The sequence below is a fragment of the Dermacentor andersoni genome, chromosome 4 (genome assembly GCF_023375885.2).
Source record: "Dermacentor andersoni chromosome 4, qqDerAnde1_hic_scaffold, whole genome shotgun sequence".
Classification (NCBI taxonomy): Eukaryota; Metazoa; Arthropoda; class Arachnida; order Ixodida; family Ixodidae; genus Dermacentor; species Dermacentor andersoni.
The window spans coordinates 21,065,252-21,088,778 of NC_092817.1; the positions used below are offsets into that span (position 1 = coordinate 21,065,252).

The 23,527-nt window shown below is 41.6% G+C and overlaps 1 protein-coding gene across 4 annotated transcripts in view; it reads right to left on the reverse strand.

Annotated features, from left to right (window-relative positions):
• The window catches only part of LOC126535998 (N-acetylglucosamine-6-phosphate deacetylase), a 36,581-nt gene extending 13,452 nt beyond the window's left edge, over positions 1-23,129 (reverse strand). Inside the window, exons 1-9 of one of the 4 annotated variants that reach the window (XM_050182879.3) lie at positions 23,047-23,129; positions 22,199-22,449; positions 19,395-19,534; positions 18,195-18,249; positions 16,510-16,719; positions 15,928-16,016; positions 6,390-6,534; positions 4,332-4,461; positions 729-775 (exon numbers count right to left, since the gene is read on the reverse strand). In XM_050182879.3, coding sequence (XP_050038836.1) covers positions 729-775; positions 4,332-4,461; positions 6,390-6,534; positions 15,928-16,016; positions 16,510-16,719; positions 18,195-18,249; positions 19,395-19,534; positions 22,199-22,427 — 1,045 coding nt within the window. In that variant the 5' untranslated portion in view covers positions 22,428-22,449; positions 23,047-23,129. The other 3 variants (XM_050182880.3, XM_055073472.2, XM_055073473.2) reach the window with 3 other exon arrangements.
• Between the last annotated feature and the right edge of the window lie 398 nt (positions 23,130-23,527).

The window sequence follows — 23,527 nt, forward strand, 5'->3', positions numbered from 1 at the left end:
AAAATTTTGCTAGATATCAAAGTCGTATTTTTTAAAGTTTCGGAGTTAATATTATCGATGCTTAAGAGCTAGGTATTTTAAGGTTATTAATGAGAAATCCTCGTGTTAACAGTGCAAAACGGAGACGGGACACGAGACAAGAAGACGACACCACATCGCTTGTGGTGTTGTGTTCTTGTCTCGTGTCCCATCTACATTTTGTGCTGTTAACAACAGGATGAAAAATCAACAAGCCCAAGCTGCTATTCTAATGAGACATGCAATACCATCTTCAGTAATAGCACTGGGTTTCATGTACCGGCAGTCGAAATCAGTGACTTCAGGAATGAGTGAAACGTCTTCAGTTGTGAATACGGATCAACAAAAGGTGTTAAAGACAGCAGGGCACTCACTGTCAGTAAGCGGAACTTCATTCTCACTATCTAACGAAATATGGTACGAACTGTGATCAGATAATATTGCCTGCCAAAGCTTTTGGGGGTTGGACTTCATTAGCTCAATGGTACATGCATAACTTTTTTGCATTTGTGCTAAGGTAATCAAATTTAGTACACGTTCTAATTACAAGAAGACAAATCCTCATGACTAATTTCATCAAATTGGCATCTTGGTTCAAAAAAAAGGCCTTTCAGCCCCACATGCCCCCTTAACATGGTAGTTTACTATCAACTCAGCAACTTGGTAGCTCTTAAAGCGATGAGCCCACAAGTCAACCTGTCGGGGCTTACCTGTTGATTTCTGCAAATACCGGACACAGAAATCCATTGTTGCAATGCTGAAAAAAAGAAGGGGGTGGAGAGGATTCTCATTACAGAGCAAGCTCGATACATATTTTAAATAATGTATCCATACAAATATAATGCAAGGAAAGCTTTTGACGGCTCAGAAAATAAAAAATATCAAAATTATAAAGCTAACAATGCCCAATGGAAACAGACCGAGTGGCTTACAACAATGTTATTTTTTTATTTTTTTAGCATAGCACAACAGGCAATATATTGTCATGATGTTCGCCTGTATGAGACCACAAGCGCATTCACTGGGGCTCGCACAGGCACAAATTGGCTACCAGTGCTACACACTATTTCAAGGAACCAAATGTGCGAACACCAGGAAAACAATGTTGCCTTTTCTGCAAAGCTTTGGAGCCCAGTGGCTCGGCTCGTTGCAGGCCGACTCGTGAAAAACAAAACAAAAATCGCACATTATATGCGAAGCAAGGCTCTGAATTTATGTGAAGAACATTTTCAGAATGGTGACATTGAAAAACAATAAATAGGTATGACTAATATCATACTTCTGCGTATATCGTATATGAGATAAAATTCCACATACGTGTGATTTTTTTTTTCTGGATTCTTACAATGTGCATCTCGTAATACATAATGCACAAAAGATTTCAGGATTTTAAGTATTTTCTTCTATGCTATAAGAGCAAAAACCATGTGTGTATACATTGTATGGTCATATTGCATTACAACGGCACCCCCCCCCCTTCTTTCTTTTTACCTTGCGTTATCATTTGCATTTATATTATAAACAAAATCTTGTCGTAGATGTAATCCAGCTATGTTGTGGATGCAGTTAGTGTCACTCACAATTGTGGTTGCAAGTGGTGTCAATCAAATCAAATCCCACTTATTTTTCACCATTACATGGAAAGAGTGACCAGGCAACATTTATACTATGTAAAATAACTTTATAGGTTTACAAGGCAGCTGGCCTCACTGACAGCAAAGGACAGTATATATGCACAGCATATAAACGCACAGTTCTGCTAAGAAAGAGAGCAGCATATGAACAGCACTTACATGAGAATCCTGTGGATGAACTCTGTGTTATTAGAGAGTAATTTACACTAGTGCTTGCAATGTACAAAACTAACATCATATAATCAGTAAACACACAAACATTAGATCAAGAAATACAGTAAATGTAAGACACACAATAATACTAATGGATGCATGTTTCTGAGTGATCTTTTTGGCCAATATTTTCACATCACATCAAGTGTGATGAACAGTGGGCAAACAAGGAATTGCAGATCAACTTTAATTTCCCGTTTTCCTGCAATTTCATTATCTTTCCATACCAACTTTAGTTTAGATTACCCTGACAACAGCACCACTGCAGCTGAAAAGCGATGTTTTCAGCAAGAGCTTGCAAAATAGTCTTGCTTAGTTTTTCACATCGAAACACATAACCTAATGGAATATACGACAAGGCTCAATATATTACATGTTGCTGCTTTGATCTTTTGTCTTTAGTAATAAAACTTAACACATTTGAATGTGCCTATATTTTTTTGTAATGTTTCTATGGCAACAAGTCCAATTAGGCTCAAGGGCATTGAAAATCGCTATGCATTTAGTTTGTGATCAATGCTGTATAGAAGAAAACGGAGGCCAGCGGACCCATTCATTTGTTCCGAGCATAATGCAGAACCAAACAACAACATCGAATTTATAATCACGCAGAAGGGGTGGATGCTGCCATACTCAGTGAGACGTAGTTTTGAATGTGCACATTTTAGCATTATTGTGTTTTGGTGAAAGACAAAGGCAAACACTAGCATACAATTCTTCTCAAATTCTAAAAGCAATTATAGTAAATTACATTGTGCATTTGTTATACGAAAAGCTATATCCAACAGTAGTGTAACACCTGCATTTCGGTTCACTGGCTTTGCCTGCACAGCTACAAAATGTCTGCAAGTATACACTAACCACTTCACTTCATGCAGCGATGCATGCAATTCTTGGGAACACCAATAACACCTGACCCGACTTTGTTGCCACTATCTTAGCTGAAAAATAACTTATTCTTTTATTGGGCCTTTCTAATCAAAGACTGAAAGTGGCACCTTGCCGACTTCATCCTATAAATCAATCAATCAAATCAGTTTTATTTCCACCAGTGACAATACAAGATGAAAAAATCAGCAGAACCTGTCTCACGATTATTGTCTACAGTAATGCATTTAGCATTGAATCAATATAGCGACACAACATATTACCCCCTACGAATTGAGTTATGTATGAGGTGTGTACTGTAGCGGGACTTCTCTTTCGCACTTCCCTAGGAACACTCGGTATTCTAACAGTATTCTATCACATTGCACCATGCACACAACTTTTAGACCAATTTCCTGGAAAATGATATACACATTAGAAACAGTTAATACAGCAATCTTTCATTTTGGGCTGCTGTTTTTGCTTGAAAGTCTTCCTAAGGCAGGCTGAAGATGGGCGTTTTCAGTCTTCGACACATTTTCTGTCCTATAGCACCATCAAAAAGACACTGCACCCATTAGAGTCACCATTTATGTCAGGCGTGTTCGTGCCGACCAGCCAGATTCAAATTATGCGGTGAGAGCCAGCCTCAGGATTGAAATAACGAAAGATTTGGCCCACAAAAATGTAAGGGCGCTGGTGAAGACCTTTGGTCAGGATCAAATTAACCGAAAAATCAAATAAACCAGAGTTGAATTAACTCTTTCCATACCGCGACCATTGGGCACTGTTAGCTCACTAACGATGGTTTGAAACGCTGCTTTAGAGACCTTCCATGTCACTCACAGACACTCTATACCATAGAATGTTAAGGAGGAGAACTATATCTTTCTTTTCTAAGCAGTTCACTTTTTCCCCACCAGGCGAAAATTTGTAAATGTACTCCAAAGTTTCGCAATCTGCAAAGTAGAAAGCAAAACTGGCCGCCTCCGGGAGTGGCGCGTGTGCTTCAAAAGATCACAGATCTCGCAATTACACTACATCTGCGGCTGATTTTATCAGTGGATCCAGCAGAAACGAGTCTGAGGATGCTGCTTTTTCGTTGGACTTTGACTCTAAGAATGACAACGACACAAGCCAGCCCTGAACATCGACGGTCACAGCCTGGCACACCAAACTGTAGTGCTCACACTTAAATTTTTGTAGTGGAACACCTGTTCAATGAAAAATTTAGATTTTTTTGGCAATAGTGCCTACTAGATGGCAATACATTTTGTATATCTCATCATTTTTGTCACATTTCCTTCTGAGTAGATACAAGTGTGCCTTTACAAACTGTGTTCAATTTTATCCCACAATCTTGATTCTGGCAATTTATATCTTTTCATGACATGTATCTCGTTAATAAAACATTTATGCATGAAAAGTGAATTCATTCTGCTTTTTGTTTGTCTATTACATAAAATATTGAGTGCAGTAGTTCCTTCAGAAAGAAAAATCTGGTGTAACCTATAAAAACACCTATTTTCCCCATGGTAGGGAACGAGTTAACAAAAGTTTACTCTATTGAACATTTTGTTAAGAGATTCTGAAAGCTACCTTCCGCAAAGTGTAGTTGTTCCTGCGATCACAGCACGCTTGCCCAGGATTTCAACTTTATTTTCCCCTATGAAGTGGACACCTGCTTCAAGACCCATGGCTGACATTGCGTCAGTGACCAGCGTCAAGCCTGCGAATAAAGGGAAGATAGTTGGCAATATACATACAGAACAGTAAGGCAAGCTCCAACAGAGCGTTAGTTGAAGCATGAAGTATTATTAACATACTCCAGCTCTGCAAGTTGATCAAGATTGAAAGTCACCTAATTCAAGTTATAGCATGAATTAGCTGCATTTTAATTCTTTCCTTACCGCTAGAAATGTGGTCATTTTCAGCGGTTTTATGTTTTAACATATTATTTCATGACAGTTGTCACAACGTATACCATGGTAAAAAAATAATTTTTTTGAATGGATGAATAAAAGTAATAATTGCTCATACAGTTCTTGAGTATTCTGATTTGAAATTTCAAACAAGCGACTCAAGAAACATGAATGAAAATAATAATTTGGTATTTTTAGTGTAATTACTAAGTAAAAAATTAATATATACAAAATATAGGCTTGTCTCTTAGTTCCCAGCTTTTGTAAGTCAAACCATGCAAAAAAATTATTATGCAGATTTGTTGGCATCATAATTATCTATAATGATACCCATGCTATGCGGGAAAGCCATAGCTTCACCAATGCGAAAACAGCTAAGTTCTTATTGTGCAGGGAGCATTTGTTTTTACTCATTGCAGCAGGCACATGGTTTGCTCTTTAATCCTTTTTTTAGGCTGACAAAACAATGGTTGTCAGGTCAGGGAGCATGCAGAAGCCTCCTTATACTTAATCATAACATTTGGTCAGCTTTTCTGTGCAAGCAAGCTTATCTAGTGCATATTCAGCTGGCGCTAGAGCCTCCATGTGCTTTGTTCAGTTCCTGTAAAGTACTGTACAGCAACATGGAGTGTTGCACAATATTTTAAAGTAATGAGCAAGGGCCCTTGCACATGCGGTGTTCAATATGTAAGAGAGAGTGCCAGTGAAGCTTCGGTTGAAGCTCGGTCTGAAATGGACGGCCTGCTCTTGTGTGAGTGAAAACCCAACACAACAGGAAGGATTGCTTGTAATAGTTTGTATATATGCCTTTGAAATGCTGATGAATAAACGCAACCAACGGTGGGGAAAATAAAGTTGCACTATGATATACGTCAAACACAATTATCAAAATAACAAGTACTCATGAGCATCTACAGTTGTTTGAGGCATCGTTCAAACTGCTTATATGTCAGATCAGAAATCTAGACAACCCGACAGAGGCTTCCATGTCTTCACTGCTGCTGTCATTTAAAAATTATGCTGCTGAGTCGACCAAAGCATAAATATAGTGTTGTCTTATTGTAGAAGTGCTAGGAGCACTGGAGGCTAGTTTCAACAATACCTCCAGTTGAAGCTTTATTTTTCCAGACTCCCCAATCTGCCAAAAATAGTCAAATCTGATAAATAAAAGCTCAGTCGTCATTTCCCACGGTGCATGACATTGCTAGAAGAATTCTAATGGAAATTTTTAGCAACATGTAGAAAAACTTGATAAAATTGACAGATTTTAATAGGCCTGGCAATGGAAGAGTTAAAGCATATGTTAAAATTGAATTACAATCCTGCATTAGTTGCACATAAAAAATATTTTTTACCATAGTTTGCAGTGGTAAATTCATTCAATTTCATTCAGCCTACTGAATACTGTTTGAAGTGAATTTCATTATATATATATATATATATATATATATATATATATATATGTTGCATTCTGCCCAGCACTGAGCACTTTCTGCAATACGTTGCACACTTATGCTGCAAGATATTCTTAACTTCTCACAGCCATCTGCTGACCAGAACAAAATCTAGTTGTGCTTATGAAGTTTAGTCAAAGTCTGAATACCGAACAAAATTAATGTGTGAATTCAGAAGATTAACTTACCTATATCAAGTCAAATTCAACACATTGCAATGTTGCTACAGTATATTACACACTTTTCTTAACTATATAGACAATAGCATTTACACTCCTTACCTCTAGAGTTGGCCTTATAAGCAATGCGCAATGCAGCAGGGTGTGTGTGGATACCATCAGCTATGATTCCATAGAATACATTCTTTTCCTCTGGAAGCTTCTTAGACGTCAGCAGCCCAACGAGTCCAGGGTCCCTGTGGTGAAACTGGAGGAAGGGATTTTGCACCTTCTATATACATAAAATGCAATCGCCTGGAATAGTAATGAGACACTACTGTGACTGACAACAGGGCAACAACAATGCGAGTTAGATGCAAGAGAAGTGATGCCTAGCTCTTCCCCCTCCACACACGCACGCACAGAAAATGATAATAAAGAAGGTGGCAATACATTATTGAAGACAATTGGTCACTGAGAGGAGCACCTCTATAAAAATGTTATGTGAATGTAAAGCATAGATGATAGAAGACAGCAATGCCCATGAATTAGGCATTTATTTCAGTGCAAGCCCATTCTCAGGATTGAAACACAGTAGCAGTTGATTACTAATGCTCAGAATTCTTTGTTCCACCAAATCACCTTGAACAAAGTCCCATTGGAAGGGAGCAGTGATTTGATCCTTTGATCCTTCGATCTTTGTCTTCTCAAAGGCAGAATTGTCACATTCACATCAATATTCCAGTACACCTCCAGTAAATCAGTCATTAAGCAAAATACTACCAAAGATACAATAACCTGCATATTGGCTGCATTCAGCAGTACAGAAAATCAGTATAAATCAGTAATGAGAGCTTTAGAGGAAGCTTTAGCTCGGGCCCAACTGCAACGCGGCCTATTCAAATACATGTAAAACGCAAAAACGTTTTTCTGAGACAACCCCTGGACTGATTTTAATGTAATTTGTTGGATTTGAGAGAGAAAGTTAAATTCTAGTGACTGTTGGAAGCTGAATTTCGATTCAGGGCCTGAATGTTGTTAAAAAGATTTTCATATATTCGAACATTTGAAGAACATAGAAGCACGAAGTTAACAAACTCATAGCTTGGCATCAAGAACAGATATCTCGGTTCTGTAAACGGCATCCATTAGACCATTCAAACGGACAAATTTAATATGTCATTTTACATCTTACGTGAATTTGTTACGTTGGTTACAAGGGTTCAGCAAAAGCTGTATTTCCATATTACTAAACATTCTTATGTTCATGTGTAACATATCAACTTTGTCTGCTTTAGATGTACTATTAGATGCAATTCACATAATTGTGATATCATTTTTCATTGCTGAGTTACAGAGTTGTGCACTTGATAGTCTCGTATTTTGAAAATTTGTGATTTTTGCCAATTTTTAACTGAAAATTGAGGAGTCACTAGATTTTAAGCTTTTCTTTTAAATGCAACAAACCTCGTCAAATTCGGTGCAGTGGTTGCCGAGAAAAATGAATTCTCCTTTTACATGTATTTAGATAGGAGCACCCAAGCTAAAGCTTCCTCTTAAGAGCAACTGGCTTTGCAAAGAGCAATTGTACTAACATTGTGGCTGATCAAGAAAGTGCTTTTGCACGTTCTATGGATCAGGTTCATAACATGCCTGCAATAAAACCTTCATAAAATAGTGGCAGCATCGCACTGCACTCTGCTACCGTAAGGAGATATGCAAGACAGAAAAATAGCATTTTTGTTTTAAAAATCATTTTTTTAGATTTTGGTAGCAAAATTATGCCTCCGCATTCTATTTTCATGTCTAAGAAAGGCCGCAAAAAATTATTCAAATCAAGGCATGGTAGCTGTATGGGTTTCATTTTTCCATTAAAGCTCGACTGATGAGGCTCACAACCACAAGTCCTGCCCAGATGGTGAGCTTTACTGGTGCAAGCACAAGCCAGCAGTAGCTCTGGCTGAACTGGAACCAGCTAATTCTCCCATTTTCACCAGCGCTCAGACAAAGGCCATGCTTCCCACATACATATGCTTACCGACAAACAGCTGTTTATTGTAGTACTTGTAGTAGATTTTATTGTAGTACTCCAAAACAAAACACAGCTGAATCTCGCAAGAGCAAGATTTTATTGTGGTGCGACAAAACAATATTTGCTTCGGGCACTATTGTGCAGGTGACCACTTTTACAGCCACACTGTGGTTTAACACAGGCTTTGAGGAGGTTCTTAGGAGCTGAGCTTCCTCCCAACTCGGGAGTTCATCACTCTGAGCAACCAGAGAGACCAGAGAAGAATCAAAAGAATGTACGGAAAATAGACAGCTGAAGCTAAATACTGTTGTCACAGTACAGCAAAGAAAACCTGTTTAGAGGAGGAAGCTCGCAGAAGTTCTGAGGGTATCATCTATGCAACAGGAAAGTTCTGAGGTTTTGCATTTCTTGTGGAAAGGGCAGTCTGTATACTGGCCAAATTTCATGCAAATTCATCATTTGCAATAGTAATAAGCACGTTAATAACTTTCAATATCATTTTTCTTTCTTCTTTTTCAATTTTAGGATTGTAGTGACGCGAAGCGCCGAATGATAAGACAAGACTATGCATTGACGGGGAACCACGGAACTGAACTTTATTCTGATGGCAATCGCTTATATACAACTGATATAATTGACAGCGCCCCCTATACACAACACATTCTCCCCTCATAAAAAAAAGGAAATAAAATCAATCCACTTTCGCGCACTCACTTCACATCACATGGCACGAACGACATTCTTACAGTCAGGTAAGCTCGTAGTCTTGATATCTCGTAGTCAGGAAGCTCGTAGTCTCGGAGTCAGGTGAGCTCGTAGTCGTAGCTCGTAGTCTCGCGCTGGCACTTTCCAGCTAAACAGCCCTTTTCCGGCCGTCTGGACATAACATGCTGCGCCACCTCATTTAGTAATGAATCCTCAGCTGTTGCTGCTTGCAACTCACTCATAGTGATCATGCTGGAAACCACAGCAACCACTTCCTCCACTGGTTCGTCCTCTGCAGAGGTCAAAGGTAACCTAGAAAGCGCATCCGCAACATTGGTGTTCCCCTTTGTGTACTGCACAGTGAAGTTGTATCTCAAAAGTCTAGCACACCAGCGTTCAATACGCAGTGGGCGTCTTCCAACATTATTTGTGGACAGCAGTGTCACCAAAGCCTGATGATCAGTTCGTAAGACAAACTTGCGGCCCTACAGATAACCGTGCCAATGTTCGCATGCCCATAAACATGTCAGCGCCTCTCATTCCCCGGTAGAGTACTTGTGTTCTGTTGGAGTTAGTGTCCTCTAAGCGAATGCCACTGTACATACTTCTCCGTCGACTATCTGCTGTAGCACAGCTCCCAGTCCCTATGCCGAGGCGTCAGTGGTCACTTGCACAGGCAAAGACTCGTTGAACATAGCCACCACCCCGCATGATGACAGCATCTCCTTGATCCTGCAAAAACTCTCCACGGTGCTCTGATCCCACACGAACTTCTGTCCTTTACGAAGAAGCCGTCGCAGCGGCTCCACCACCTCTGCATAATTGGGAAGAAAATGGGAGTAATAGCCTACGAGCCCAAGGAAAGACTGCAGCGAGACTACATCGGCAGGCGTTTGTGCTTTAATCACAGCATCCACCTTTGACTTGAGTGGGGCAAGACCACTTGCACTCATACGATGACCCAAAAAGGAGAGTTCCTTGACAGCAAACAAGCATTTCCGATTTAGCTGCAGCCCCGCCTCAGCGATCCGATGCAATACCTCGCGAAGGTTACGGTTGTGCTCGTTCTTAGTCTTTCCAAAGACTATGATGTCGTCGATATAAAACAACACGCCCTTGCAGCCTTTCAAGATTTCTTGCATCATTCGCTGAAACGCAGCTGGTGCCGATGCAAGGCCAAAACACACTCTGTGGAACCTAAATAAGCCTTTTTGCATAATAAACGTCGTTAATTCGTGACTCTCTTCGGCTAATTCCACTTGATGGTAGGCTGCAGCAAGATCCAGTTTCGAGAACCATGCTGCTCCGCTCAGCGCATGCAACAGTTCCTCCATGTGCGGCAAAGGGAATCTATCAATGACTACTGCTTTGTTCGGCTCGCGCAAATCAACGCATAGACGAATAGTTCCATCCTTCTTCTGCACCAGGCACGTACCCAGGATTTTATTTGGGGGGGGGGGGGCACCACCTCCATCATCATCATCATCATCATCATCATCATCATCAGCCTGTTTTATGCGCACTGCAGGACGAAGGCCTCTCCCTGCGATCTCCAATTACCCCTGTCCTGCGCCAACTGATTCCAACTAGCTCCCGCGAATTTCCTAATTTCATCGCTCGACCTAGTGTTTTGTCGTCCTCGATTGCGTTTCTCTTCTCTTGGAACCCATTCTGTAACCCTAATTGTCCAACGGTTATCTAACCGGCGCATTACATGACCTGCCCAGCTACATTTTTTCCTCTTGATTTCAATTTGAATATCGTCGATACCCGTTCGCTCTCTGATCCAAACCGCTATCTTTCTCTCTCTTAACGTTGTGCCTAGCAATCTTCGTTCATCGCTCTTTGCGCTGTCCTTAACTTGCTCTCAAGTCTCTGCCCCATATGTCAGCACTGGCAAAATGCACTGATTGCACACCTTACTTTTCAATAATAATGGTAAGTTTCCAGTCAGGAGCTGGCAATGTCTGCCGTATGCGATCCAACCTATTTTTATTCTTCTGTGAATTTCCTTCTCATGATCAGGGTTCCCTGTGATTGATTGACCTAGATAAACGTACTCCTTCACAGTCTCTAGTGGCCGACTGGCGATCCTGATCTCTTGTTCCTTTGCCCGGCTATTTATCATTATCTTCATCTTCTGCATATTAATATTCAACCCCACTCTTACACTCTCTCTGTTAAGGTCTCCAATCATTTGTTGTAACTCGTCTGCATCGTTGTTGAATAGAACAATGTCATCGGCAAACCGAAGGTTGCTGAGATATTTGCCGTCGATCTTTATTCCTAAGCCTTCCCAGTTTAATACCTTGAATTCTTCTAAGCACGCAGTGAATAGCTTTGGAGAAATTGTGTCTCCCTGTCTGACCCCTTTCTCTATAGGTATCTCCCTGCTTTTCTTGTATAGAATTAGGGTAGCTGTAGAACCTCTGTAGATATTCTTCCGCGAAGGACGAGTCAGTAAGACGAGAAACTATTTACAGATTATATTTACAACAACGGTTGCAGCGTTGACCGGTTAGATTCACAGCACGAGCTCAGTTTGTTCTTCCTCCTCTTTTCTGGAGTGATGGCGCCCACGCGCATCGTTCAAACAAACAAATACCGCACGCATGTAGCAATACTTTCCAAGCTTTTTACGTAAGCGTTCTGTACTCCTTGATTACGTAGTGCCTCTATGACTGCTGGTATCTCTACTGAATCAAATGCATTTTCGTAATCTAAATAAGCCACATAGAGAGGCTTATTGTACTCGGCAGATTTCGCTATAACCTGATTGATGACATGGATGTGATCCATTGTAAAGTATCTCTTCCTGAAGCCACCCTGTTCCCTTGGTTGATAAAATCCAGTGTTGCCCTTATTCTATTGGATATTATTTTGGTAAATATTTTATATAATACTGGGAGAAAGCTAATGGTCCTATAATTTTTCAATTCTTTAACGTCTCCTTTTTTGTGGATTAGTATGTCTGCATTCTTCCAGTTTTCTGGGACCCTTGCAGTCGATAGACACTTCGTATAAAGAGCCGCCAGTTTTCCAATCATTATGTCTCCTTCATCTTTGATTAAATCGACTGTTATTCCTCCTTTTCCTCCTGCTCTTCATCGTTTCATGTCTTGCAGGGCCCTTCTGACCTCATGGCTAGTTATAGGAGAGTTTCTGTATCCTGTTCATTACTGTTTCTAAGTGAGGTACCGTGACTCCTCTGGGTACTGTATACAGGTCAGCTTAGAATTTTTCCGCTGCTTTTACTATATCTTCGAGATTGCTGATGATATTATCCTTCTTATCTTTTAGTGCATACATCATGGTTTGTCCTATGCCAGGTTTCTTTTTTACTGATTTCAGGCTGCGTTCATTGTTTACGGCTTCTTCAGTCTTTCTCATGTTATAGTTTCGAATACCAGTTATTTTCGCCTTGTTGATCAGTTTTGACAGTTCCGCGAATTGCGTAACGCTGTGCGGCCGCCAGTCCCATACAACCGCGCAGAGCGCAGGACTCTGCGGTTCTAGACGTACTGCGCTCACCGCGATAGGTTAGAAAAACACCCACATAAGCACAGCAGAGAAGTGGCTACGTGAGGCGGTTCCACCGATAACTGTGGAAACGTCATTCAAAACAAGTGATTGTTTTCCACTTCTGGCGGCCTTTTCTCTACTTCCTTTTTAAATAAAAAGATGTTGATGCATAAATATTCTCATAAACAACGGTTAACTTTTTTTATTATTCGCTTTTGCTTGCAGTTTGGTTGTTGCCTTGGCTCTCTCCCTTAGTAGATCGCTTAATTTCTCAACTTCTTGCGATTTTTTGTTTCCAGTTGCCAATTTTGCACGAAAAGTGCTATACAATTAGGGAAAAACAGACGAGGTAACGGGCGACAGTCATCTTGCTTATGGGTTTAAGGGTTATTCCAGGGTTTCATGGTGGACGCTCTTGCACATTATTTTATTTCCCACCTTATCTAACCCATATCACGGTTATATGGTTCCGGGCATCTGCCAGCGTCGCGGCGAGCCGTAACTCGAGGAAATAATGAAGCAAAGGGAAAAGTTAAACGCAATTGGCGTTTTCTCCGACCGCAACTCGTTCCATGAGAGTACAGACCAGCTGAGTAACAGCCGCATCCCTCTCCTGGCCCCAGGATCAGCCTAAACAAAGAAGGTTGAACTAACAAAAGCAACAGCTATGCGCATGACGGTTGAATAGATGGTGACAACCGAACGCATCTAGAGTTAATCGCACGGGTGCGGAATCTATGAGAAAACTGTCCTTCACATTACAAGAGATGCCGATAACTACCGCCATCTAAAAGGAGTGAAAAAGGCAGCATAATGCTGACCAATGAACATCTGCCAAGTATCAACATTGATCTAGCGGCGCTTTAGGAATGTGTGAGGAGTGGTGGCGTGGGTGGGGAGGGGGGGGGGTGCCACTTGATTTCAGGGGGGGCCCGGGCCCCCCCGGGCTCTCCCCTGGGTACGTGCCTGTTCTGCACAACCACTATAGGAGACACCCATTCCGCAGCATTGACCTTTTCTATAATGCCTGCATCCAATAATCTTGCCAGTTCAGCCGCTACTTTCTCTAGCAACGTCAGGGGCAAACGTCGAACCTTCGCTGCTACTGGTTTTACATCTGCGTGCCGCTTCACAGAATGTACAAAGTTTTTCGCTAATTTCAACTTATCAGCGAAAAGAAAGGAAAACTCACATAATTCAGGAGGAAGCGACTGGGGGCTGACCGTGACTTGCAGACACTCCAGTGTAGAACCGATGATGTGCAACTGTAGCTGGTGGACCCCATCCAGTCTTAGTAATGCCATGCCTTGGGGAACAACGTAAAATTGAAGGCAAGCCGAGTTGTTCCCGTGTACAACTCTGGCTGTGAACCATCCCAAGACTGGAATTTTCTTCTGTGAAAAATCCTGCAGCATCGCTGAAGCCGCAGTCAAAGGAAAACTGTTGGCGAACTTGGCTCGATAAACGTGGTCTGGCAAAATAGACAACGACGACCCAGTATCTACTAGCAACTGAAGTGGCTCATTCTCAATAACGACGTCAACGACCAAAGTCCTTCGTTCCACTTGTCGGACCGCCAGCACAGTGAGCACGTCCTCCTCGCTAGCGCCGTCGTTTCGGACCGTCCGCACTTCCCCCTCCGCCAACCTGCCACAGACCGCTCAGAAATGTCCCATTCTGTGGCACTGGGAGCAACATTTCCCCCGTGCTTTGCATTCCTGTGAATTAGCTAGGTGCCTTGTAGAGCCGCACCGGTAACACTTGCGCACCGGCGTCATTGCCGCGTCGCTGTCTGGGCTTCTTCCTTGAGATACATGCTGCACTATGTCCGTTTGGTCATAGACTGCAGCACACTCTGCTGCCTGCTCGTACGTCTGCAGCATTTCCACTCCCTCTGCGAGCGTAATTTGTGACCCCTTCACGAGCAATTTCTGTCGCAACTCAGTGCTCCGTACTCCGTCAACAACCCTGTCTTGTAGAGCCGCTTCCAAGAATTGCCCGAAGTCGCACGTCTTTGCTAACTGTCAGAGAGCACTGACGTACTCTCGTATCGGCTCATTCGGCAGTTGCCGACGTAACGTGAATCGACGTCGCTCGACCAGTACGTTGACGGTGCTTGAGAACTGCCACTCCTATAGGCCCAACGCCTCCGTGTAACTATCCCCTTCACTTGCCTCCGTCTTTTCCTGCTGGTTTGCTTGTCTTCGGCCCGGCTTTTGTAGTGTCTGACATTCGTGCCGGATCTGGGCCCAATGTGCGAAAAACACGGCGTCCCTCGACCCCAAGACATTGCAGCAGAATGGCCTTTTTCCGTAGTGGAGGTTGTGCGTCCATCCCCGTCGCTTCAAGGAAATTTGTGAAATCATCGCGCCACTGCTCCAATGGAATTGTCGCATCTCCAGGAGTCTCCAGGAAAGGCAGTAATGGCGGTAGCCCTTGGAACAGCACGAAGCCAGGTAAGGGAAAGCAGTTCGTCGCTAGCTCGCTAGCTTCGTCGACTGCGCCAGATTGTAGTGACGCAAAGCGCCGAATGATAAGACAAGACTATGCATTGACGGGGAACCATGGAACTGAACTTTATTCTGATGGCAATCACTTACATACAACTGATATAATTGACAGCGCCCCCAATACACAACAAGGATGTTTTGACTTCTTGTGCAATAAAACTATTGTATTCAACATGAGTCAATCTCAGCCAAATTCTGCAGATGTAGAATGCAGATATCTGGGTCTTATTGGAATTTTCATATTATTGGTCATGTGCATTTTGTAAAACTGTTCTAATGGTGTCAACATTCTCAATACTAGTTTATATTAAACATTTTAATGTTAACTCACAAAGCCAAAAGAAAATTCATTTTGAAGCTTATTTGCAACATGTTGTTTATAAGAAACATGCAATAAAGGCTATTCTATAACAGTCTCCAAGGCCTGGTACGAAGCTCAAACATTGCACAAGAGACCATACTTTCACCACTTTGAGGAACACAGAAAAATAACCAGATAAGGTAATGTGACACAAAAAACACATTAGAAATTGGGAGATTAAATTATATATTCTGCACAAATATTATCTTGTTAGCTTTATTAGTAAGGAAAGTGGACCTCTGAGGAGCATCTCCCTTTTTGAAATACTATTTGTGAAGAGAAGAAAGGTTCATTTTTCCTTTATTGCATGTGATTATTCCCACCTGTTACCTTAGCAAATTGTATGCTAAGGTTCAGACGCTTCAGACAATAGCATTTGCACTCTTGTTCTCATGTTCCGTTCACAGCAACAGCATCAACAGTAACACCCTAACACCCCTGTGTAGGGTGTCTGAACACCCTACACAATTTCACAAAAATGCACACAGTACAATCTAACCATCAAAATTAAAAATGTAGCAACAAACTTACAGGTAACATAGCATTGAAGAGGTGGGTGATGAAAGATGCTCCATCCTGCATTGCCTTCTCACCTTGGACGAGATTAGCCTCAGAGTGTCCTGAGAATGAAATAAAATGCAGTTTTATCACTACTGCAACATTATGGTCCAGCAAAAACACAGGTGCCTATGCTCTGTTGAATCGACGTCATGCAGTGCATCAGCAGCTTTGGCTTACTTCAGTGAATTGGGATTCGGAACAAGAACACAGGGCCACCTACTGTCCACCAATAATGCAAGGATCACTAAAAACTAAGCTATACACAATGGCCCCATCTTGTACTTCACCAAAACATGCAGCTGGTTCTCTCCCCTTCAGTCGACATGTACCACAGTTTTCACTGCACTGCACAGAATTAGTCAGCCAGAGTATAGGTATTACATTTTTAGTAAAAATGTCCAGCAGCTTTTAATTGGGCTCCGTGCACATAGTGCATACATTGTGAACCTAAATGCAGGAAATCATACATATACAAAAGGAGAGAGAGGGGGAGAGAGAGGGGGGAGAGAGGAAGAGCAAGTGGTAGAAGACGCGAAACAGTAAACACCGTACCTATAGAGACTGTAACGCCTTTTTCGACGATTGCCCGGATCACTTTGCCATCAGGATCCAGTTCAGGTGCCATCGTGATAATGGCAGCGCTGTCCAAAGTCCCATACACATTCATAAGACTTTCAAAGCCACCTTCCAAGTCCTGAATAAGCTGGGATTTGTGGGCACCTTTCTTGTGCTTGCTGATGAAGGGACCTTCCAAATGAATCCCTGAAGGGATAGCCACAATAAATATATCTATATATAGACATAAATGCTGAATTAACATGCCAAGGGCAATGAACACTGCTACGTCTTCTGCAAAAAGCACAATCATAACTGTAGAGGCACAAGAAAACTTGTGAAGAACAGTGTAGCTACTGGGACAAACAAAATGAAGAGAGACCTGAACACATGAAATGAGCAAAAGCTGTAATGTTCATGTTCATTATTCAGTGGCATAGTCAAGTATGACCCAACATTAAAAGCAATGGCATTAACAAGATGTGTTGTTGGGGAAGTTCGTGATACGGAAGTTGTCAGAGAGCACTCGCACTATTCCCTGCCTTGTCCATGTTTCTTTTTGCACTTTAACTTATTACGAAGTAAAAGCATTCCTGTGGTAAGATTTACACCCATGGCTGTAACAATCACATCCAGAAAAAAAAAGCCTTTAGACATTAAAAATGAGCTGCAATTTTATCAGATTAGTGTAACAAGCTGAAATGGGCACTTAATATTGATATCCAAGCCAAGCCCACAAGTTCATAAATATTTCTTACTGTTGAACAACATGCTGTCCTAAGGAGATATTGTCCATCAGTGGGCATGGAAAATGCTACAGTATACAAAAGCCGTGATTCTGTAATAGCAAACCCCTTTCCTCTGTCACAGTGTAGTGGCACGATATCATGTTTAAAAATATCTGTGGTTGCTTTGTCTTTCCTTTTTGTTGGTTTCTGCACACCTCATGATATACAAACTTGGAACTTGTGCTTAAGAAACATCACCTTTGTTAGTCTAAGTGCATGCTTGTCGATATTAATTAGTAAAATGTGATTGTTAACAACTTTATGTACATTTTATATAATGAAAAGCTGCTGCGCTGTATTAAAATGTTTTCAGGCACGCTCAAGCTGCTCTGTATAGCTTTTTGCCTGGAGGACCCCCACTGTTGTTGGAAAATAAAGGTATTTTATTCTATCTCTTAATTTGTGTGCCCACAAACTTTTTATGCTATAGCATGACAACCTGAAATCTAAAGTGTCCACAGAGTGCATAGCAGCTGCAACGCTGCACAATTTGGTGTCATTCGTTCATTCAATCACAATGCGCACAAATTTAAAAAATTTTACTTTGCAGCTATGTTTCCACGTATCCTTGCACACATTGTGCCCAAACAGCAACACTGACTGATTAACTGATGAAGCTTAACTTTCACAAGCATCAGATAAGCTATGAGGCACGCTGTTGCGGAGAGAACTGGATTAATTTTGACCAGCTGAGGTTTCTCAATGCACTCCTAAATCTCCACACAAACGTTCTTGCCTTTTGCACTCACTGGACTGCAGCCACTTCAGTCAGGAAATCGAACCTGCAGCCTCCTTTGCAGAAGCATAACACTTCAGCCACTGAGCCAACACAGCAGGATGAATAGCAAGATTATAGGACAGGCAATCAAACTGTGGAGTGAAATTGGGGCTTACCAAGAACTCCGGCACCATGAGCACTGCCATTTCTCTTCTTCACAGCAGTCAGAGCCTGGAAGTTTTTCGTTTTGTTTTGCTTAAAAATGTCACAGTTACAAAAGTTAAGCAAATATCTGTACAATGCTACAGTAATAACATTCAAATCTATAAATTTAAAAATTGTTAGCTTTAGTTGCTTGGCTTTTGCACCATGTCCATGTAAAAGATAGGCATCTGGCCCAATATGCTGACAAAACATATTTAAATATAGTGTTTGTACCCTTCCAAATACAAACAGCAAGCATGAACTAAATTACAGTAATGAAAAGCAGTGGGCTTGTATTTTTGCATAGCGATGGCCCCACTGTCATTAGGCTTTTGAAGTATGCCATATATATACCTAAGTTTATATGATTTACTGGACAAATTGCTCAAGACAGTGAATTGTTAAAGATAAGTAACATTTTAATTCTAGTGTAACATTTTTTTTTAATTTTGATTCTCATTTAATTAGTCTAATTTTTCTGCATAACAACTAAGAAATCATCAAGGCATATAACCATATACAATGCAAGTATATTAATAACAAGTTACTTGACATTCTTGTCAGAAGCACTTGTTAATAAAATAGTAAGGTTCCTGTATCTGCAACATCAGATGTGGCTGTGAGAACCTCAAGCTTACAATTGTTAAATGAGTACTGCCGTATCATCTTGAAGTAGTAAAAACTCCATCACACACATTTCACATGTAAAAGGATGATACTTAGCAAGTATGAAGTGTGGGAAACACTTATATATTAAGGCAGTCCTGACGTAATTGACAGTATTATCACGTCATGACACAGAGCGAAATTCGCCAATGACATGTAGCTATAAGGCTAGGTATGACGATGCTGTTCATAAAAAAATTAGCAAGAGTGTTGTGCACATTTCTTCTTGCTGTCTTCACATGTGGCAGCAATGACAGGAAGGGAGCAAGCGTATCTATCACAACATTATGATGCATATCCTGGGTAATGAAACCAAAACTGGTTCGAAGAAACAAATATTTTGGTAAATTATTTAAGGCACCCTGATTCCTGCCAGTAATTCTTTCTATGTTTTGGGAGCGTTCTGACCTTCATTAAATGCAGACAAATGACAAGTTGAAAGCATCATGTCAGTACTTCTAAAGTTCAAATTTTTTCTTCAAACAGTGACATAACATATACTGCACCTTGTGGTAAACTTCCGGTATAGAAGTGACAATAGTTGGACACATAGACGTCACCCCATATGGTAGAATGCCTTTGGCAACCTTGTCAACAGCATCTCCAATTGTGTCGACACTGTGAGAGAAATCTACTCCCATGCCTCCTATAACCACAAAAAAGAGAAACTGGCCATCACACCTGTTTTTGAAGTGAAGCTTTCTTTGCCTACTTCCTCCCCCCACTTCTTCCTAAGTTTGGTGCAAGTATGTAATGTAAGCAACATAAGTTCCTCCCCAAATAGACAACTTAATAGCCTTGACTGTTGACTAACAAGACATAGCCAGTGAGCACACCTCTTCTCTGCATAATCAAACCATAACCTGCAACATAAAACCTGCACATATATAGCCGGTTCATTGCTATCTCTAATGTACACAGACCTCTTAATGAAAAAGTGCATGACATTTAACGGCTTCATTGGTTTTCTTATATTTGCGATAAGAATTCCTTACCTGCCATGGTGGTGTAGGTGCTCTGGTGCTGAAGTGCTAAGCCCGAGGATGCGGGATCAAATCCCGGCCGCGACAGCCGCATTTCGACAGGAGTGATATGTAATAACACCGCTGTACCGTGCATTGGGTGCATGTTAAAGAACCCCAGGAGGTCAAAATTAATTTGGAGTCCCCCAGTACAGTGTGCCTCATAATCATATTATGTTTTTGCATGTAAATCCCCAGAAGTTAATTTAGTTAATTACCAATTTCTTGATCAACTCAGTATGTGCAAACGGATTCCCCACCTAATATACCACGAAATTTTGACCACCAATGTAGTGTAAGTGAGTACACCTCTTTTCTCCATGATAAAACAACACACCACGGCATAAAATGATCTGTACCTGTATATATAACGTTGACTCAGAGATATCTTTAAAGTGTACAGACATCTTAAGGAAATAGTGCGTGTCAGTCAATCACTTCCTTGACTTTTTTTCTTTAAATTATATTTGAGCTACCCCTTTCTTAGGCCAATGGCTTTATGCCACTGGATATGTGCCCATTCTAGGCCAATCCCCAATAGTGGTTATGTGTCACTGTTACACAAGAGGCATGGAAGCCTTAAATGTATTTAGATATGTGTCATAACTCTCTGTGCCACACACCTCTCATACCCATTTTTCTTCATCCTCACGACACAAAGAACTAAGAGCAACAAGACTGTGCATGTAGCCTCTGCTACTGCTGTTGCCTCACTAACTCAAAGAAGCTTCGTGTCATTTAAATTCTAACATTAAATGAGCCTGTGTGGGATTTTCTTTTTCCATTGTGCTTCAGTTGAAATCTTGTTGTGAATAGTGAAGTCCAACTTTGCCACAAAAATTACTGTTCAAGGTTTGTGTTTGCCGAAACTGCTCCTTTCTTATGAAATGAGTGGCTCTGACAAATAGGCTTGAGGCTTGCAAATATTAAATTAAAATCAAGTTGCAATCAAACACTGAACACAATGTAAACAAACTGAACAAGAAAGTATGTGCTGACACAAGTGCTGATACTTCTAAGTTATGTTGCTAAACGCAGTGAATTACTTTTGAAAGCAGCTGCTTAAACACCAAGAGAACAAAACCGGGCCTTTTTATACAGTTTCGTTGGTCTTTTCTGCAGTCACCAATAAATACACAGCACAGTGCATACAATGTAGTGTACCATACGCAAGGTTTAACTGTAGCTCTCTGTATCTACAGCTGCTGTCTTTGAAAGTTTGTTCCCGTAGTGTATACAAGGTCCATTATGAAAGTAATGCGCATTTTCTGGGAAAAATACATTTATTGACCGGACCTGCACAAATAGTTCAAATTCTTAAACATACTCTCCCCCTTCATCAATACACTTGCGGAGACGTGTCTGCCACGCCTGGAAGGCACCCTGAAAGTCCTCGACGGGAATGTCTCTCAGGAACGCTGTAACATGCTTTTGGATGTTTTTCACGGTCTCCCAATGCTTTCCTTTAAGCGCTCTCTTTACTGAGGGAAACAAAGAAATGTCGCACGGAGCCAAGTCGGGACTGTAAGGGGGATGGAGGGCCGCCAGGGTATTGCTCCGGGCCAAGTAGTTGGTAACAGGACCTGTGGCTGGGGGCATTGTCATGGTGGAGCTTGACCGTGTCTTTGATGTCAGCCCTCACACGCGCAACCCGGCGTTTCAATCTCTTGAGCACCTCCAGGTAAAAGGCTGAATTGACACTTCCTCCCTGCGGTACAAACTCAAAATGGACAATTCCTCGGGCGTCACAGAAGACAATGAGCATTGTTTTGATGCGAGACTTGCTCATTCGCGTTTTCTTGGGCCGGGAGTATGATTTTGTGTGCCACTCACTGCTCTGCCTTTTCAATTCTATGTCGCAATCGAACATCCAGGATTCATCTCCGGTTACGACATAGTTAAGGAAGTCCGGCTCATTTTGAATCAAATGCAACAATTCTTGACAGCGCAAAACTCAAAGTTCTTTCTGATCTTCCGTGAACACTTTCGTCACAAGCTTCGTGCAGACTTGCGCATTTGCATATCCTCGGTCACTATCCCATGTACCGCAAACGTGGACATGTGTAGGGCAGAACCCTCTCCACATTTCCCGACCGGTTTTACCGCGCTGCCATGGATAGTCGCATCATAATAAAATCATGCGCATTACTTTCATAATGGACCCTGTATAAGCGTGCTCATACTTCTACTCCAATCTCCTTACAATGAAAGCTCGTTATTTACAAAAAGATGTCTTTTTTACATCTAAGCTCGTAGGCTAGTGCGAATACAAACACGAGAGCACTCACCATTAATTTGCAAATCAATGTAGCCTGGTGCAATGGTGGCTCCTTTGCAGTCTAGCTGGATGTCGGCAGTGATCCGCTCATCGAAAAATATGGGCTCAGGGTCCACAATGACATTGTTTCGAACCCAGAGGTCTTCCAGAACCAACTCATGATTACGTAATATGGTGCAGTTTTTAAACTGAATCAAGCAAGAGCTCGGCCATTTGTGCTGCCCAGAAAAGGTATTCATGGCTTATTCACCCACACTTCGTCTGAAAGAACGAAAGCATAAAGAAATAAACCAAAAGCAGCACGGACAAAAGTTTCGTTGTACAAGAAATATAACGGTAGATATGCAACATCTAGATCTTCAGAATGACAACTAACTTTCTTCGACGACACATGCATCAACACCTAGATCGCATAACCGATGAATGAAACCCTCCCCGACATAAGATTTCAGTGACGAAGTTATTTATATAACTCATAAACGAAACTCGCAGCTTGCAGGATTTTTTGATGAAAACATAAACGACGTAAGCATTAAGTTTGAGTTGCACCAGCAATAAAGAAAAGAAAATGTTGCCATTCAGAGAATGTTCATTCGTTCAATGGTATCTCTGAACCACAATCAAATATATCGATTGGCTGTCCGCACTGATAACTTCTCAAGTGGCCGGCTTCACGGCGACGATGCGCCGAGGGAACCTACAGCTGGGAAGTCAATCGAGGACGAACGGCACAGGCGGATCTTGAAAGACACACGCACACAAAAAAAAGCAAGATAAAAGAAAATTAGTACGCGAGCCCGCGCGCCTAGTATCGGTCTATAAAATACGTTGCACGCTACAAACGAAAGCTGGCAAGACCTCCGATTGTACTCATGTTGTGCTCCCGAGGATGGCACGTGCGGTCTGTGATTATCGCTATTTTGACGGTAAGGGAAGGCGTAAAATACGTGTGAATAGCACTATCAGTTTCTAGCGGGAAAAACAAAAGCGCTCTAGTAGTGAAAGATTGCGTGCGACATGTGTAGCAAGACCATGTCCACATTCCATTCATACATTCAGCGTTTCATGCTGCGGCTCACTGTAAGTTCGCAACCGCCTAGCTTCTTTCTTGGAAAATTTAGGTTTTACGCCATTGAGTCAGTCTGGCGAATGACTCACACGTACCCGTGCAATGTGATGATCAGACGTATCGTTGTATACATATAGTACACCGTTCACCGCACTGGTCACTTCTCGACAGAGAACGATGCCGCGTCAGCTCTGACGAATAGAAAGCGTAAAACAACCGATCGGTCGTGACACATTGCTCGAGCTCAAACACGAAAGATAAATAATTCCG